Source organism: Melanaphis sacchari, unplaced genomic scaffold (genome assembly GCF_002803265.2).
Source record: "Melanaphis sacchari strain LSU unplaced genomic scaffold, SCAv2.0 Contig221_pilon_pilon, whole genome shotgun sequence".
NCBI classification, from domain to species: domain Eukaryota; kingdom Metazoa; phylum Arthropoda; class Insecta; order Hemiptera; family Aphididae; genus Melanaphis; species Melanaphis sacchari.
Genome location: NW_020271098.1, coordinates 81480 through 100808, shown reverse-complemented (window position 1 = coordinate 100808; position 19329 = coordinate 81480). Strand labels below are relative to the sequence as shown.

Here is a 19329-nt window from a genome sequence, read left to right as displayed (position 1 = left end):
CAAATATCATTAACCGAAAATTTATCACGAAACGAAACGATTATTTTATCGCCATAGTCTTAAAAAGAAATTGATTCATAATAACTATAGTAAACAATCGAAGTATACATTATAAATATATAAAAATAAATGCGAAATTGTGACAAGATTATCTATGTCTGGTGTTTCATTGTATCGCTTAATTTTACTCATATAAGTATTAAATGTACTCGAATACACGTCATATCATACAAAATATTGTTTTGAATATTTTATTTTATATTTTCACTTATTTGTGTATAATAATATAAAATATAAGACTGGATAATTTTTAAATTGTTTAATATTGTGTAAAACTGAAAATATGATTTTTAATATTATCATCTTTTTTATTTTAAATATAAGTTGCATAAGTATATAAAATGTAATAAATATACATAATAGCACATTCAATTCTAATATTTTATATTGCTTCTATTATTTTTTCATAATTTTAAAATCTATTTGTCAGATTATCCTTAAAACTACCTATAATATTAACTCTTGGTTCTTAAATATAAACATACAAGTATATATTTTTAATTATTCCTGGGCTTCAACAAAGTAATTTCTTAAAAATGTTGTATATCAAAAATATTAATCTAGTAATTATTATTTTTTTTAATTATTGATAAACATTACGAGGATTTAACATAGCGTTATATTTATTTTTTCTTTGACCAACAAGTAACATTATAAAACTCATTCACTAAAAAATTGTTTTTCATGAGTTTTAAATTATCTTATGAAGTAAAATTATCCATAATATATGTAGAATAATATTTATCTATGTACGAAATAATATTTTTAATGGTTTTTCTTTTAATTTTGTCTAAATATTATCTCAAAAAATGTTATACCAATACAAAATATTTATATATATTTTTAAATTCTATTATAATTTCAAATAAAAAATAAAATATAGAATAAATATATCAAATCCTCAAAAATAAATAAATAAATATTCTCCATAGTTATAAATGATTTAAGATTTTAATTAAAATTCATAAAAATCAGTTTTTCGTATGTGTGCACTAAGTATATAAGACTTTTGAAGTTAACAGGTGAGTACACCTACACGAGTCACTGTTTCATGCAGAGAAAGAAATATAATATGTCATATAGATACACATGAGTGTAAGAAAACGCTATTCTCATGTATGTTGTCTCTATCTTACTAAGATAGAACATGGCAAATTTGCGCTCAGTATAACTAATTGTATATTTTTATCTTTAATATTAAAGTGAATTTACCTATTATCAAAGTTAAAGGTAAAAAAATTATCTGTGCTTAGGTGTTGGCTTTCGATATTTTAATTTATAAACGAGATACAAGTATTCTAAATATTACGAGTTAAAAATGGTAATAAATTACTAGTTTCAAAATTAAAATATAGAATAAGTCATCGCTCATATTATTATATAATTCAATAATTTTCTTATCTTTCACTTTGGTAATTAATAAATTTACTCTAATATTAAAGCTAACAATACATAATTAATTCTAGTTAACGCAATTTTACCAAGTAAATTGTTTGTTAGACAGAAACAACACATGTGAAAGTATAGTGTCCTATTAAGACATAATAAGTATACTCTGTATATACCCTCTTTCGTTATACCCGTACTTCGATTGTATACTTACGAGTATCTTGTCCGGCAAGATTAATTGATACGGTTTGTCAACAAAACAACACATCTATCGGATACATATAAATATATAATAACAATATAATATTTTCTTTTATTGTGTATATAATATATACACTTATATATACATTATATACAATATATTATAAATTATAATCGTAACCTGCAGTTTAATCCCTAGAAGCGCACCGTATTGGAAACAAATTTTTTGCATCCAGCGATTTTTGGACATCATAATATTCTATACAATAGTTGAATAGTGCGTAGGTATTTATAACACAATACGACAATGATAAATAATAATGTACATATATAGTTTCGCTCACGCGTCGGTTCGCATTTCACTATTCTTCGAAGTCACACACTGCTGAGCGACAGTATATTATAAATCGTACCGAGCGTGTTAAGTGTAAACTATATTATTTTATATAGACGAATAATGAATATATCATAAACATATTATATAGTTTAAATCCATAAGTACCCAGCATGTCCGTGTCGGATCGAGTGAAAAATGAGACAGAACGCATAGACTTCCGGACCCGATCTCGTATATATATAATAATAATAATAATAATTAACAGCTGGTGGTCTTCCAACTGTGACCCGCCACAATATACGTCGAATCTGTACGAAATCCGGTCGTCCGAGGAACAGACCATACCATATACCGCATCATCGAAATACTGAGTACACCATATTGTACGTATATTATAATACAAATGTCTTTTATTATAATGAATATAATAAATCGGTAGGTTCGATTTCTAGGAAATCAAAAACGGTGAGTTTGGCATGACAGGATTAAAATCGTATATTATAACATTATACGGTGTGCGTGATAATATCTATACAATACTTTATTGTGAACTTCCATAGATTACAACTATAAAAAAATAAAATACGTTATAATATAATTATATATATTTACATCGAATAATGGAAAAGAAAGAACAAATTTTATAGTTTATTATCGGCTTGATTTTATTAAGATACCTGTGCTGTATTGAAACTATAATACAATGAAATGTACAGTGGGTAAACAACTTATGAAAAAAAGGAATCTATTCTGTAAGTATGTACCAATATTGTGGAGTACAAATACATTTAATAAACGTCAAACATAACTATTAAAAGGAAGAAAAACTTTAACCACTTTTTATATAGCTTCACACATAATATAAGTTGAATAATCAAAATCTGATTTTTTAGTTTTCTTAAGGATCATATTTATAAATACTCCGATTTTTTTTTTTTTTTTTGTCACTTAAAGAGTTTTCTGTGGTAACACAAACTCCTGTTTATAAACAAATATCACTCTTTTTTACTAAGATTTGTTAAGGTAACCGATTTTTTTTTTTTTTTAATTGATTTATTCATATTCAATTTCAACTGAATAGTTTTCGAGGTATTCAACTTTTTGTACACGAAGGATAATAATTTATAATAATACATTTAGAAGATACATGAACTGTGATAACTTTGAAAAAAATGTAAATTTATTTTACATATAAATTTATACAAAAATTATATAATTTGAAAACATTGTCTGAGTATAATACGTACCATAGGTGATAGGTCTATAAACTAAGTATTACATAGACTTCATATTTTGTATACAACCACAGTTAGACTATTATAATCTATAGAACACATAGTTTAATAAATCTAAGACTACTCGTTCAAATTTTGACGTAGATAATCAATGTTTTCATAAAAATCTTCTTATAGTATCAATTTACACTAAAAAAGGGTGGTTCTCACTTGAATAATTAATTTGAATCACCACAGGATTATCCTTAAATGGTGAAAAAATATAAATATTAGATAATAATATGATCTTTAAGTGTAGGTACATAAAATTTCAAAAAATCAGAATTTGAATAAATGCATTAGTAAACGATAAAATGGTGGTGAACATATGGTTGGTGAATTGCCTAGTAATGTATATTATTAGGTATGATTGGAACCAGATGAAATAAGCAATGATTTCTGAAACCCATAGGCATGATGAAGTAAATTTATATAATTTACTGTAATTTAAGTGTAAACCAAATGTCAGAAAGTGGTCCAGATGTTGAAATCAATTCGAAAAATAAACCATAAATATTATATAGGTATATTTACAGTGAAATGAAACGAATATAAATACATAAAGAATTGCAGTTACAGCGGCGGAGACTACCAAATATTGAAATATCATTAAATAATAAGAATGATACATAACATAATATATATGTTAAAATTACATTAAACAAGTCTTATAAACGTTAAAATGCCCAACTATGCCTGATTTAAGTGTCTAATAATTTAAGTTGATTAAATGTTTTCTATACACCGCAGACCATTTAGTATGTGTGGATATTTTTTTAATTCCATGGAATACTTTCATTTTGCGTTATTTTTAAGATACTTTTTAATGATCACGAATTGTTATTACGTTCATACTGTACACTTGTTCAAAGAATTTTATGTAATTATACAAAAATCTCGAACGCTGCATAAAATATTTTATTATTCATAAAAATTCATAAATTATAAAAGTCTGGATACCTATAGTGATATTTTATCAAAGAAAAATTCTCTCAAATATTTCCAATTAATAAAGTTATTGTTATTGTTATTAGGTTAAAACTTATTCTAATTGTAAAAGTTTTTAAATTAAATAATTAAAAACGATTATTTTTTTTCATAAGATTATCATAGTTGAAGTTTTTTTTATACCCAATATACAATAGTCAATGTAAATATAGTAATAAAAGCCACACGCTATATATATTATAACATAAATAATATATATTATACCTACATCACGAATAAGGTATAAACGGATACGCATCATACGTTCACGCTTACATAATATTATTTTATCTATTTAACACTAATCACAATATCACAAAATAATATTATAATATATATATATATAAATGTATTATACGCGTAATCGACCGATAATAAAGTAATAATACTAAAACGCCCACGGAAATTGAATACATGACGTACGCATAGTATAGTACATTATTATTATTATTATTATTATATTAAACTGCACTGGAGTTAGCACGCGCGGAGTAATCACCACTGTCGAGGGGAGACCTTTCGTGTTTCACATAATTGTTGACATCATTACAATATTATTATTCGTATGGAATGTTTGATACACTTTCGGGCAATAATTAACAGTTTTATTTCTTAGCGTCGTAACAACTTATAAAGTGTTAATAAAAATCGCCAGATCAGTCACCAGACGGCTTCACGTCTCCAACGCCGCAATACATCGTGCGACTTATTATCCTATCCGACGGGTTTTATAATATTATGGCGTTCACGCATAATGTAATAATGTACATGTGTATGTAGATCTTCTTTTTCATTTCGCTTCGACAAAAAGCACGGAAAACGAAAAAAATAAAATGTTAGGATACGTTTTTCAGTGTCCCGCCACCGCCGTCGACTGACCGTCGTTGCCCTTCGCGATCGAAAACAGTAATTTACGAACTCGTGCACGCGCGTTTCGGAAAACTTTCGACCGTTCGAGAGATTAAAATATTATTATAATATTATTACACGTTGCATTATATGGCCGTCAACGTTAAAACGCAACAGACGGGTAGGCGTCACGCCGCTGTGACACACCAACCGGCGTGTTAGGTACAGTACAGGTACTTAGGTTATGTAACATAACATATTATGTTATCATATTTTAACATTTTATTACTTATTAAAATATAGTGTAATCGTTACACGTTACGATTCACGTTTACACTATACCGCCAATACGACGTGTAAGTATACGTATATGGTATAATATGTCACCGACCTAAACCGATATCGACGATCGGGCTGGTTTTTTTTTTTGTTTTTTATCGTATTTCAAAAACATTCATAGCGGACGTTCCGTCATCGCCGCCACTGTGTTTAATATTACCTGATATTGTACAAGACAAATAATTCGTTCGTATGATGATAATTATAACATTACATTGTTGTTATGATATTATTTCGAGTCGAATACGTTATGTACTCGTGTATAGTCGTGTGCATATACGATTTCGCGCGGACAACACTGCAGCCTTGGCGGGTCGATTCGGAAACGGAAATTTATATACCTACACGACTGTTGCAGATATATTATAATAATATGTACCTACACCACTCGTTGTAATGCCATTATTATTATCATATTATATCGAGTTGGTCCTAACAAAGACGCTGTTATTATATTATTATTATTATTATTATTATCATCATCGTCGTCGTCATCGTTATTATTATCATAATAAGAACACTGGCGAAACGCCGAGTTTTGGTCGAATCACCACCGCTCGGGTGCATAATATTATATACATGACGGTCGTACGGCGGAGCTTCGAGGGAGAACAGCGGCGGCCGCGCTTGAGTCTAAATTAAATTATACACGAGAATAACTCACATATTATAATATAATATTATAATATTATCATAATATAACGCGTGTACGTATATTTAATATGTATATAATATTATTCGTCCTCCTACTCGTTTGCCCGCCGGTGAGTCGTAAGAAAAAAAAATATACGAAAAAATAAAAACCGATGGCTAATTAGTAATTATGTTCATCCCCTCGGTCCACGGCCCAGGCGAACGTTTATAAAAAACGACCAGCCCGAACGAAAACGCAAAACACGCGACAGCTGCTATCTATGTTATTATATAATACAACACCCCTATCGATAAATGTGTAATAACGTTATAGGTGTACAGACTTGGTCGGCATTTGCGACGGGCGGACGAGATATCGAGAAAAATCGGTCGATCCGCGGTCTACAAAGTCGGCGGCAGGACGACGACGTTCCTACGGTAAAAAATACATCGCGTGCGGATCATGACTCGGCGGGAAAGCGATTAGTGATTATCGTCGGGCTAAGAAACTTTGGTTCCCTCCCCTTTTGGAGATCGAATACATCATTATGCTTATAATTTATTTTCATGATGAATATAGTTCGCGCGTCTTCAAATCCACAGAATTATGAATACATGTAAAAATATAAATAGGTAGGTACAACATTTTCATTAAATCTCATCGATTTATACAACAATAATGTATACGAATACAAATATTTAAATCGCATTTTTATCGAAAATAAATGTAGTTCCCTCCCCCCCCTCCGCCATTACTTTTCGTTTCAGATTTATAAATTCGCACGGAAGCTGTCGTTGTCGCAATATTATTAACACATGCATTGGCGCATATCTCGAGGAGCAGGTGGGTGGGTGGGTGGGTGGGGAGGGGGGACATGCGGCGAGGAAAAAAGTATATCTAACTCGCGCCGCCGACGATGGACGATGGACGGCGTCGGCGGATAACAGGACGAGAGGAGGAAGGAGAAAGGCGGCCGCAGAATTATATTATGCGTATGGCCGCTATCGATTTACGAACGGTTCTCGTCGTCGTATATGTATATATATATTTATTTATATACATTTATATACATATTATATATATATATATATGTATGTATGTATGTATATAGGTGGGTTATACGACGCGCTCCTCTCTGGTCTGCCGCCGACGCCGATGGGCATTACTTAAAATTTCGATGCTTGCGCGAGTACGTAGAACGGCCATTTCTCCGTGCGCTCTCCGCCCCGGCAATTAAAATGTATTTATCCGACGAGAACGCGACATGATGTATGTGGTACGGGTCAAGCTCGACGCAGCGCCGTCTAATCCGCGCGCAGAATCGTCTCGGTCCGTACAACATATTATTATGATATACGATGATAAAATAGTAATAATATTGTAATATATTTATATCCAACGTACCTACTCGCCGACAATATTAATTGTTGTTATAATATTGTCAACGCACTCGTCTACCGAGACGATAACGAGTACGAACAATAGTCGCGAGCACTGCTATAAATGTATATATATATATATATATATATGATAATATAATAACGTTATGTAACCGTAATAATATAATTACGGACAGTTATTATTGTTCTCGGATAAGAGCATTCGGACGATATAAAACGTTTCGACGATGACACGCATGTTATATATATATATGGACATAACTGTCCGCGCGCGTGAATGTGTGGAGGTAACTGGAAAATATTATAAAGATGAGTTTGAACGAGATGGATGTATATCTTGTACGACGTGTTGTGATGACAATAATAACACATGAATACATGATACGAGTTTGCAATTCGATCGCCTCCTTTATTTTATTTTTCATTTTTTATCAAATTGAAATCGTTTTTACAACTTTTTATTTCGACGCTGCTTCGTGTTATACCGTGCATATACACTCGATTTCTGCGAAAATATCTGTTACGACAAACCCCCCCCCTCCTAACGAGGAAACCACTCGAGCTAAATAAAACACCGCTTTGGAATTTATACAACTACACTATATTAAACGTATTTATTGCGACTCCTGTAGAAGACATAATATACTACAACGTTGTATATAATACAATGTTATTTAGATCGTCAGGTACGTAGCATTCAAGTATATCGTATTATATATAAATAATACCACAAATTGCTTTAGTAAAAAATCGTCAAATGTGTTTACTGGGAAAAAAAAAACAATGTTAGTAGAATTATTATTGCCGCCGATATTGTCGGAAACTGTGACTTACGGATAATCTACCCGTCTAAAGTCCGGTATATACCTGTCTATAAACCACTATTCCGAGACACCGACCGAGAGCACGAATCCCGGGTATTAATCGTATTTACTATTTAGACTTTTCCGCGGACCATCTCGTCCGCCCCATTTAAACAAACATTACTCCAGCTTCCTAAATACACTGTCGTGTCTTAAATCTTTTCATTCCAAGAAATGATCATATGAGTGTGCGAATAAAAAAAGTCTAATTGACTAAACGCTGTTCAAACTTTTAATTAAAATAACATCTAGTGGATACAATGAGACAATAATTGTATTTTTACTTATACTACGACGATTAACATGAAAAAGCATTTCGCGACAAGACATCATAAAACTCCTTAAGCTCATCGGTAGTCTATCGGATTAAATTCCATACTACATAGTAAGTCGTGTGCAGTGTCATCGCGCCGTATTTTTCATTTATTTTTTCGACGCGAAAACGCCGTCAATGAAACGTCACAGACACACGCCGCTACGCGATGCCGGGCAACTGCCAACTACTCTGGCGGTGGTGTATTACCGTGCACCGCGACCGTGTACGCCACCGTTTTCCCAAAGTGCGTATATTATAATAATCTGCGCGTACACGTGTTCGTCCGTCCGTGACATGGTTGTATTAGTTATAACGACAGTCATTAAGAGATCGACGAGATGTGGGATTTTTTTTTTCTCGGAGACGTTACTCGAATTCCAAGACTACTATAAAATTGTACGCGTCCGAACACCCCTATATAGTTTGAGTTGGAATTTATACGCGCGGTCACATGCCGGCGAAAAGATCGTTTGTTAACATCGGATTTCGAGGTAAAAGATTAGGTAAGATATATATATATATATTATACGCGCGCGCGCGCGTGTGTGTGTGTGTGTAATACACGTTTAAACCGTTTTCACACAAAAACTGCGCTCCAAAAGGACTCATGGACTCGCGGGTGGTGCGTGGGACTCGCACGAAGTTTCTCGGCGTGTGCGAACCGCAAAAACTTTTACTCTTGCGGGGGGTATGACGATTGCGCCAAAAACGATGTGTACGTGTCGTACGATAATAAACGATAATGACGATAGCGATAGTGTTTAAAACGACACGTAATTATATTTAATCGTACGCGCGACGAAACGATTGTATTCATTATTTCGTTTGCGGGCCTCCGAAGCGACGGCCGAGCGTCCCGGGTACAGCGAGGGTGTCGCCACCGCCTTCGCCGTCGTCGTGGCGGTAGTCCGGTCGGTCCGTGTCCGTTTTGCATATACGTCGCTGCCGCCACCGTCGTACACACTACATTATAATATACGCGATCGATACAGAGATTTTATAAAAAAAACTTTATATATATATATATATATATACATACATACATGAATATAAAAAAAAACACTTTCCCCTCGGCCGCTCGGACTTTAAGGGTTGTGCGGGCGGAAGAGGGCGGGGGTGGCCGTGAAGGGTGGCAGCGTCCGCGTTATATTATATTAAGCGACGGACACACATACACACACACACACACACTCACACACACTCACACACACTCACACACACACACACACACACGCACATCGGCGCACACTCACGCTCGTGCTGCTGAGGCGACGGCGGCGGCGGCTGCCCATTGATTGAACCGAATTAATACACGGAATACATTATATTATGCGCGCGCGTATATAGTGCGGCGTTGTCGCGCAAGAGACCATGTACGGTCGCCGTCGCCGTCGAAAGGCGGTGGAAGCGGATGCAAAGGCGGTGTCGGTCAGCGCGTGTAGAAACGACATATTATATACATAATACATATACATACACTCACACACGCACGAGCGATATACATAAAGGCTGTTTGGTAATGGCGGGGGGGGGGGGGGGGGGGGGGGGGGGACGGCCGGGGGTTTACGGACGTTGACGGTCGGTGACGGCGGCGGGCGAGGAGGATGAATATTATTCTCGGAAGCTATTCGCATTTTCGGACGTTATATACCTCCTCTGTGTGCGCGCGCGTGTGTGTGTGTGTGTGTGTGTGTGTGCGTAGGGTTCTCAGATATGCACACACACACACACCGACCGACCAGCGTACGTGCGCGCGCACACACACTCGCACACACTTCTCCCCTCCGTTCTAATATGTATTATGCGTATATCGTACATATACACACTGTATATAATATTATATGTATATATATATATATGTATTTACGCGTCGTAACGACGGCGCGCGCGAGAGCGAGACGGAGCGATCGAGTGCACGGGAATTCGCCTCGGCCGTCGCGGGTAGTACGTCCGGCCGCCGTCAGAGGGTCGTGCCGCCGCCGCCGCCACCCCAAGCCACCCCGCGCGCTCACCTGTGGACGCGCGGAGCGTTGGTCATCGGGCCGGCGGGCGGCCACCACCGCCGCCCCCACCCCTATCATGGTTTGCCGCCCGCACCCCGCACACCGTCCGCCCGGCCAAGGCTAGCCGGACTACTGCCGGTCGGCCGGCCGGCCGGTTGCCGCTCTACGCCACGCTCGCGCCCGCGGACCAACGCGGCGGCGGCGGCATTCGAAAATTTCAGTCTTCTCGGTCACTCTGTCGGCACTCGTTTCATGTTTCCCCCCGAAGCACACCACACAGCACCCTGTCGATCGGCGGTGCGCGCACCACCGCCACCCCAACCACCATCACCACCGACACCACCGTCGTCGTCGTCGTCGTCGTCGCTGCCGCCGTCGTCGTCGTCATCGTCGTCGTCGTCGTCGCCGCCGCCGCCGTAGTCGTCGCACACATACACACGCACACGCACACACCGCGCGCTCTCACACAACCACCACCACCACCGACACCACTACCATCACCGCTACCCCACTACCAACACCGCCGCCAAGCGACATCGCATCGTGTAGTGTACACACACACCGCCGGCATACACACGCGATATTTCGCCCCGTTCGTACCTCCGTCACCGGCTGCCCAGTGTCGTCGAGCACACATCACAATATCGCGCGCTCCGACTCGCACGGACGACGAACGCGCGCCACTACACACCGTCGAGAGACTCGTCGCGATTTCTTCGGTTTTTTTTTTTTTATTTTTTTGTTACCCCGAATAATTATCGGTTCCGTATTTTGGTTTTTTTTTAAATTTTTTTTTTTTTTCTGTTCGCTCGACTCCCAAACGAAAATATTTTTATTTTATTTTTTTAACAGTCGTCGTGACCGCACAAACGTCACCGGTTGACGTTTGTCTTTTTTTAAAATTTTTTTCGTAAAAAAAATTTACTGCCATGGTTTTGCCCGCCAAACACGTTTTACCCGCCCGCCAATGGCCACCCGGCGACACGCCGGCGTCACGCCGATGATGACGGTTCGCGCGCGGCATCACCGTCACCGTTACGACGAGTGTCGTTACTACAACACCGCTACCACTGATACTACTACTACACCCACCACACCACTACCGACGCCGCTACAGGACTGCTCTAGCGACAACAGTACGCTCAGCTGATTCTCATGTGCTCGCACGCCGAAGCTGAAGCCAATAACGTAAGTTTAACATTTTTATATTCAATAATTTCGCTTTAACGTCCAATTACGTCACCGCCGTCGACGTTTATCAACGTTACAATATTATAATATTAGATTATATCGTTTAATTTTAGTCTTCCGCTGTCGGGTTCATTTATTACGGTAATTTTGTCGGATTATCAAGTTCGAAAGCACGGTGGTTGCTCATCGTCGTGTTATTCAGATACTTGTTTTTCGTAAGATTCTCGGTTTTGTAAGTTTTATTTATCAGGTTCAGAATGTTACATTGTTGTTTCCACTGTATCTATTAATTTCTTCCGATAAGTCTATAATAATATAACGCAATATCATGTGTACATCATATGCCTTATTATATTTTCTTTGTCGATGTCTACGGCAAAGATGAAGTTCTAAGCGATTAGCTAATACGAGTTTGGGGGAGAGGGTTTAAATATTATTTAACGTATATTGTTGTGGGTAATAACTCAAAATTTCCGATGTATTAATCACAAATACAAACATTTTTAACAGAAGCACTATTCATACGTCTTACGTAATATTTAATTATAAATATTCACAATATTTTATTTAATAATTAATTAACAAGTTTAATTATAACGTAGTGTTCAGTGTCTACTCAAAAATAATATTTCCGTTTCTTAGTGAAAAGATTATTATTTTTTTCAGAAGAAAGGTACACTAGTTTTCTGATTTGCTCCGACAGCCTGCTTGTAAATCTGTCGGGTGATCAGTAAAATGTATAGTTGTGGGATTTAAGTTGGACGTAAAATGACGTTCATAATCACTATTGATTTTGCATAAATATATTTTGTCTTAAAAATTGAAAAAATAATAAACTTGATTATTAATAAAATCAACTAATAAATATTATTTCTGGGGGGGCTTAGCCCCGGTAAGACTCTCATCCTCCAATCCTCGCTTAACCTTTAGTCCTCGACGAACAACGATCATTATCGTTACTGTAAATCGTGGTGATGTTATACGATATTATTCGAGTTTGTATATATTTCGCGCGACAAAAATACACCAAGCGCGAATTAAATTTCCCTACGTACATCGTCGGACGATAATAAAGCAATAAAACGCGATCGGCGAGCGACACACATCGATCGCGATAACAATATTATTATATTATTATTATTCGTTCAGTCAGCCTGGCAGACAAGAATATTGCTATTTTTCTGATGCTCGTGCGGTTTACATGTTATTAATGCAGGTACCCGACGCGAGCGAGTAGTCGATCGTAATGAGCCGTCGTCGCGTGTTGATTTTAAATTATATTTTATAATTATAATATACAGTTTTTATTTTTCGATTAACGCTTGGATTTAGGTCGCGAATCGCTTAGACGAGTGTATTACACGTAAACGATTTTTTTGTTCTTTCAATTCGCTGTCGTGTATTGCACGTTAGCATATTACTATTTTTATATTAATAATATCCACAACGAACACATCCGATGCGCGAGATATCAAATTCTCGTATCTACACGTTTTCCGGCGGCGGGACCATGCCGTACTTGTTACCCGGTACGTATTTAGACCGTTTTATGCACTATAATATTATTAAGTATCTCAAATGTCATCATTTACGTTCATTACATTATAAATTTTAGTAAAAATATCAATTACTAGTCGAGTAATCGATGAGTATGCCGCGCGAGTACAATTACGAAGTTCCGTGTCGATCGGTTGAAAACTTATAACACGCACTATATATATTATTATAATAATTATAAAACGTCGATAGAGACAGTGAATCTAAACAAAAAAATTACTCATAATATTGTATTGTTATTATGACTGTATAACAGGTATGGCGATATTATCGTGAGTCATTCATTCCTCGTCGCGCACCGCAACCACTACAACATTGCATCGGTTCACGGTTTTTTTTTTTTTTTATAAAATATTTTATAATAATTATTATAATAACCGCGTGCACAGACACGCACACGCGCGCAAGAAATGCCGTATAAGCGTAATTAAAAATCGTTAATTTTGACATGTTGTGTATGAGATATTAACCCCCCCCCCCTCTCCTACCTTAGAGCAGTTTAAAAGATAATTATTAGTATACCGAGATATCACGATGTCGTGGCCGCGGTTATTATGACGTAAAGATGCGATATTAATCGATATTTTAACGTAGGAAATACGAGACTCGAGTTAATAGAAAATAAATCCGAAGTTTAAGCGTTATCAGCCGAAATGTCGACATAATAATAATATTAGTGTCTGGCGGCGGCGGCGGTGTAATACATCGCGCGGCGCACCGTCGTAGGCGAGAGTGTTTCGAAGTTTTTATCGTCCGACCCCGACCTTGACATACCCCGTACCTTCGTTTAGTGTGGCATTTCCGTCGTAAACCGCGTAAGTACACACACGTCTGAACGTAACTCGACCGAATCGTGTGTACACGTCATGTATATAATATTATTATGATCGGTAGGCAGAGGTTACCTATAAAAAACGACGGCGACGACAACGGTAGTAATAATAATAATAGTAATAGTGATATTAACATTGAAATCACAGCTACGTTTTTCACGCACCGGCATAAATAAAAAAAAAAAACATAATTTAACATAACAAACCGATTTGTCGTAATAACCAACAATATTTATTATCACTATTATTTGTGTTACGCGTTTTTCAGCGTTTGTCGTCGCGAGCGTTACACACTTGTCACCATATTATTATTACAAACACGGTTAACCGCGCACAGGTGATAAACCCGATTGTGGTATACCAGCGGGAGGGAAGGAGGGGAAGTCGATTAATTTGCCATGTATGTATTGTGTGTGTGTTGTATGTGTGCGTGCGCGAGAGATGTGAACGTACGTAAATTACACAGGTCGTGTACACTTGTCACAGCGGGTGGGCGGCGCCCGACTAGGGGTCGCGACTTCGTGTACACATATCGTTTATGTACGTAAATATATTATTATTTATATTTTATACGCGGTCGGCAGTGCGCACCATCGGTTTAAAGGGACGTCCGACGAGTAGGTTGGGGTAGGGGGGTGTACGGCACCCTGTTATAATGCTCTACCGGTCACGAATTTAAATACCATTCGTTATTTTCGGACACGTAAAAAGCGTAAAAATCACGAATACGATCTGTTACGTATAGATATAATGTCGCCAACGACCGTAAAATGTCTATAGTACGGTGTACGCCTTTCCGTATTTCACCCACTCAACCACCACCTACCCACCCACCCATCCGTCCGTTCGCTCTCTAATCCGCAACCCGACGGTATATTTGCCGCGTGTGAAACAATAATCATGACTAACGCGTTTTCCTGTGTTTTTTCTCGTTTTCAGCGCACGTAATCATGGAGATGCAGATAAGCAACGCGTCCGAGTTCCCGTTGTACCACTCGATGGCGACGGGACCGCACTCGTTCCAGCTTCCAAGCGCCATACCGCCCGTCAGCACCATTCCGTCGTACAAGAACACTATGTTCCCGGATAGGTTGGGCGGCTTCTACTACGACTCGGCGGGCGTCACGCACGCCATGCCCGCCGAACGGTGTGACCGGTGCTACGTCGAACTGTCGATGATCAGCAGTGCTCACCACTTCGGCAAGAAGCTGTGCGGCATGTGCGCGGCCAAGGAGCAGCAGGTGTCGCCCAAGGTGGAGACCGAAATCCTGGACTTAGACTCGCAACAGGTCATGTCGCAACAGCAACAACAGCAGCAGCAGCAACAACAGCAGCAGCAGCAACAGGACACGACCAAAGCGTTCTTGCAGCACGGCGGCGTAGGAGTCGTCGTGCCTCCCGGTTACGATAGGCCGCCGCAACCGCCGCCCCCGCCGCCGCCGGCTGTCGAGTGGCCCGGTTACTTCCAGCCGCAACAGAATACGCTGTCCGGCGAACACCTGTCCCCCGACTACAACAATGTGTCGACCACGACCACCACACCTCCAACGATGATGGGCGGATCACCGCCTTCCGACATGCAACCACAGCAACAGTACCAGACCAACTTTGACGGCGGCGGGTACGCGGTCGACTCGAACCAACAGCCCGGCGGAGGCGGTGGTGGGAGCGGCGGCGGCGGGTCCGGGTCCGGGACCAAAGGAAACGGGTCGTGGAAGTCGAACGAGGCCCGGCGCGCCAAGACTTACGAGTGTCCGGCTTGCGACAAGTGGTTCACCAGCTCTGGTCATCTGAAACGGCACTACGGCACGCAGCTGCACAAGAACGCGGTCAAGCAGAGCGGCAAACCGGATCCCGCGCTTTTGCCCATGAAACATCACTATCACCCGTACCGGGACCCCGCATACGTAGCCCAACAGAAGCTCAAGCAGCAGCAGCAGAACGGCTCGTCGTTGCACAAACAACAGTCGTCCATGATGATGCCAGCCGACTTCCGTCCCGTCACGTCCACGTCATCGTTTAACACCGATTCTTTTTTAGAGCTGACTCCCCCAAACCTGACAGCAAGCCTCTCGGACAGTTTGGGGGGAACCCAATTCCTACCGGCCCGTCGGCCGGTCAGCAACAGCAGCAGCAGCAGCAACAGCAACAACAGCAGTACGGCAGGTTTCACGGACGAGATGCAAATTTCTTCTTATCCCAACAACAACAGCAGCAAATACCGGGCGGACCTAACGGTGGTCCGTACGGCGGCCATCCGCCAAGCCACGTCGTTCCCCGGCCACCGGCAGTCGACGGCGGGTCAACAAGCGCTTTCGGCATACCTGCACCACCAGATCACGGATACCATCCAGCCATACACCACCCAGGGTTCTATGATCCAAACAACTACCAGCACGGATTTGTACACCACTATGCCCGACAATAACGGCTGCGGTAACCACATCTACCACGTCCACCACCACCACCAACCAAATCAGCCGGAACAGCCGTACCATCTCGGCAACGTAATCGTCCGCAATCAACATCAACACCAGTTGCCGCCTCCGCCGCCAACGCACCACCTCCATCACCAGCGAACCGTCGATTATCAGCAACCGTCGTCTACGACGGTGCAGCCGTCTGCGTACCAACAACCGGTGCAGCAAACCCATCAGCGCCAGTTGCACGTGCTGCAGCAGCGCAACGTTAAACAGGAACCCGTGGAACTGATCGAATACAGCGTCGAAGAAACTCCGATGGCCAGCCCGGACTCGAGCATAGACCATCATCATCATCATCATCAACACCTCCAACACCAACAATTGCACCACTATCACCCACAGTACCAAGGACTGCTGGTGGTGGCGCCCATATCGCCGTCGTCGCCACCACCGTCGCTGCCTCTGCCGACGCACCACGCCGTCGCCGATGACGACACGATGGTCAGCGACAGCGGCGGTTCCATCGACCTGGACACCGGTTCGCCGCCGAACTTTAACGGCAGTTGCGCGGAATTGTCGTCGTCGCACTCCTCGTTGGCCAAAAAGTTCCGGAAAGCCACGCGCGTCACGTGCGAGCTTTGCAACAAAGACTTCACGGACAAGTGTTACAAGACCCAGCACGACCAGAGGTTCCACAGCGGTGAGAAGCCGTACCGGTGCGGCGTGTGCGGCAAGCGGTTTGGCGAGCACAAGCAGCTGCAGGTGCACGAGCTCCGGCACAACGACAGCAACAAGGCGTTCCCGTGCACCGTGTGCACCAAAAGCTTCAACTTCAAAAACGATCTGGACCGGCACTTCATGTCCAGCCACTCGGCCGACAAACCGTACCAGTGCGTGCAGTGCGAGAAGAAGTTTGTACGGCTGGACCACAAGCGGCACCACGAGAAGACGCACGACGACACCGTGGAGAAGACGAAAAAGAAGAAGAAAGCGGCGGCGGCAGCGGCGGCCGAGATGACGTCCAGCCGTTACAGTGTCGGACAGCTGCAGCTCGCCGAGGACCAATCGTAAAACACACTTTACTATTATACGTATTTGTTTGCGCGATCGAGTAAATCGCGTTTTAAAATGTTATTGTTCTCCCCGTAAACATGTTAACATTTACGAGATAAAAATATTGTCGCGGGAGTAGGCGACGCGACGACACACCGTCAATGTAAATTGTATTATTATCATTATTATTATAATTTTTTCCATTTTTTGATTTCGGTCGAAACAGCGTTGTACGACTCATCCGTGTCGCCCAAACCACTGGCAGGAGTATTATTTCCGAAGACACGTTTGAAAGCGTATGACTATGTAGGTACCGTGTAATACTATACTTGTATCGATTTACTATTGCGGACATTTTTTCGTTCGATAAAAATCGCGTCGATGATTTTGAACCTGACCGGTCCGGCATTCCGGCGCCGTGAATATTAGTGAAACATTTTTCGAGATTGACCGGCATTAAAATTTATGTTGTACATAACAATAATAATAATCCTAAATCCAGGGGCATTACAATATTGTTAAGAATTTTTTATTAATATATTTTACAGCCCATACCAAAAATTCAACTACAATCCTACCCCAATTCCTCCCCACACCCCTAAAACAAAAAAATAAAAAAAAAACAAATAAAAATAAATTAATACCCCGTCCCATTGTTGCGTCGTTTGTTGATGGCTCAATATCTTACACTAAGTATACATACCTATTACCTAATATATGTAATATTATTATTTTTTACATTTATTTTTAATTTGTTGAATTTATTTTCATTTGATTTGGGTACCAATATTGCATTAGTTAAAACATATCCCCCACATGTTACATATCACACGACGACGCTCTAGAATTATTATTATTATATTAATTATGACATTCGTTTGTTTCGTACCTGCTATTAACTATATAATATAATTGTATGATAATATTATATTGAATATAAAAACTGATATTTTTATTTTGTGACCCACTATATTATTATTTTGTGTTAGTAGTTTTTTTTTTTTTGTTTATAGCAGTAAGACGAAAGCGTTATTATTTTTTTATCGCCCTTTGTCCTTGGTGCGAATTTTTAAGTTTTTTCACACATACACAAGTTTTGTTACTTTTTCAAACTTCATTGTATTAATTGTCCATAATATCATGTGTTATTACGCCAAGTGTTTATTATTATTATTATTATTATTATTATTATCATTATTTTAATTTTATTTTTTTTTGATTTATTTTAAAACAAATATCGATAGTACAAAAAAGTACCTCGTAGATATTGTGGAAGACTACTACTACTACTACTACTACTTGGTATCAAAAAACAAATTTATATAATTATAAGTATAACAATAACAATTATAATTATATATTATATATTATTAATAATTAGCAAAATTATTATATAATGTTTTAACGAGCAATAAGTTTGTAAATAAAAACAAAAAATAATAAAGATTGATTAGAAATAACAAGTTTTTTCAACTACGTATTTTTTAAGTTTAGTTTTCCTTTAATCTATAAAAAAATATATGTAAGTATAACGTGTTTAAATAGGTTGATTTTATAAGAAATAAGTGCGTGGAGACACCCTTCTCTTCCGCTTCATCACGACGATAGGGTCGTGGATTT

General features: G+C 39.2%; 1 protein-coding gene across 2 annotated transcripts; it reads left to right on the top strand.

Moving 5' to 3' along the window:
• Nucleotides 1–11545: 11545 nt before the first annotated feature.
• Nucleotides 11546–18671, top strand: LOC112594107 (myb-like protein AA). 2 transcript variants are annotated; one of them, XM_025338737.1, is made up of 2 exons: nt 11546–11840; nt 15173–18671. In XM_025338737.1, the coding sequence occupies exon 2, from the start codon at nt 15184–15186 to the stop codon at nt 17725–17727; it is 2544 nt and encodes an 847-aa protein (XP_025194522.1). In that variant the 5' UTR covers nt 11546–11840; nt 15173–15183; the 3' UTR covers nt 17728–18671. The 2 variants fall into 2 exon arrangements, with proteins under 2 accessions (XP_025194522.1, XP_025194521.1); XM_025338736.1 differs by lacking the exon at nt 11546–11840 and adding an exon at nt 13075–13372.
• The last annotated feature ends 658 nt before the right edge of the window (nt 18672–19329 follow it).

What these genes read in the sequence shown, in the direction of transcription:
- LOC112594107 (XM_025338736.1), top strand. Translation starts at nt 13,303, where the DNA reads ATGCGCGAGATATCAAATTCTCGTATCTACACGTTTTCCGGCGGCGGG. An exon ending in CATGCCGTACTTGTTACCCG is followed by an intron (nt 13,373 to 15,172) that starts GTACGTATTTAG and finishes TCTCGTTTTCAG; the next exon opens with CGCACGTAATCATGGAGATG.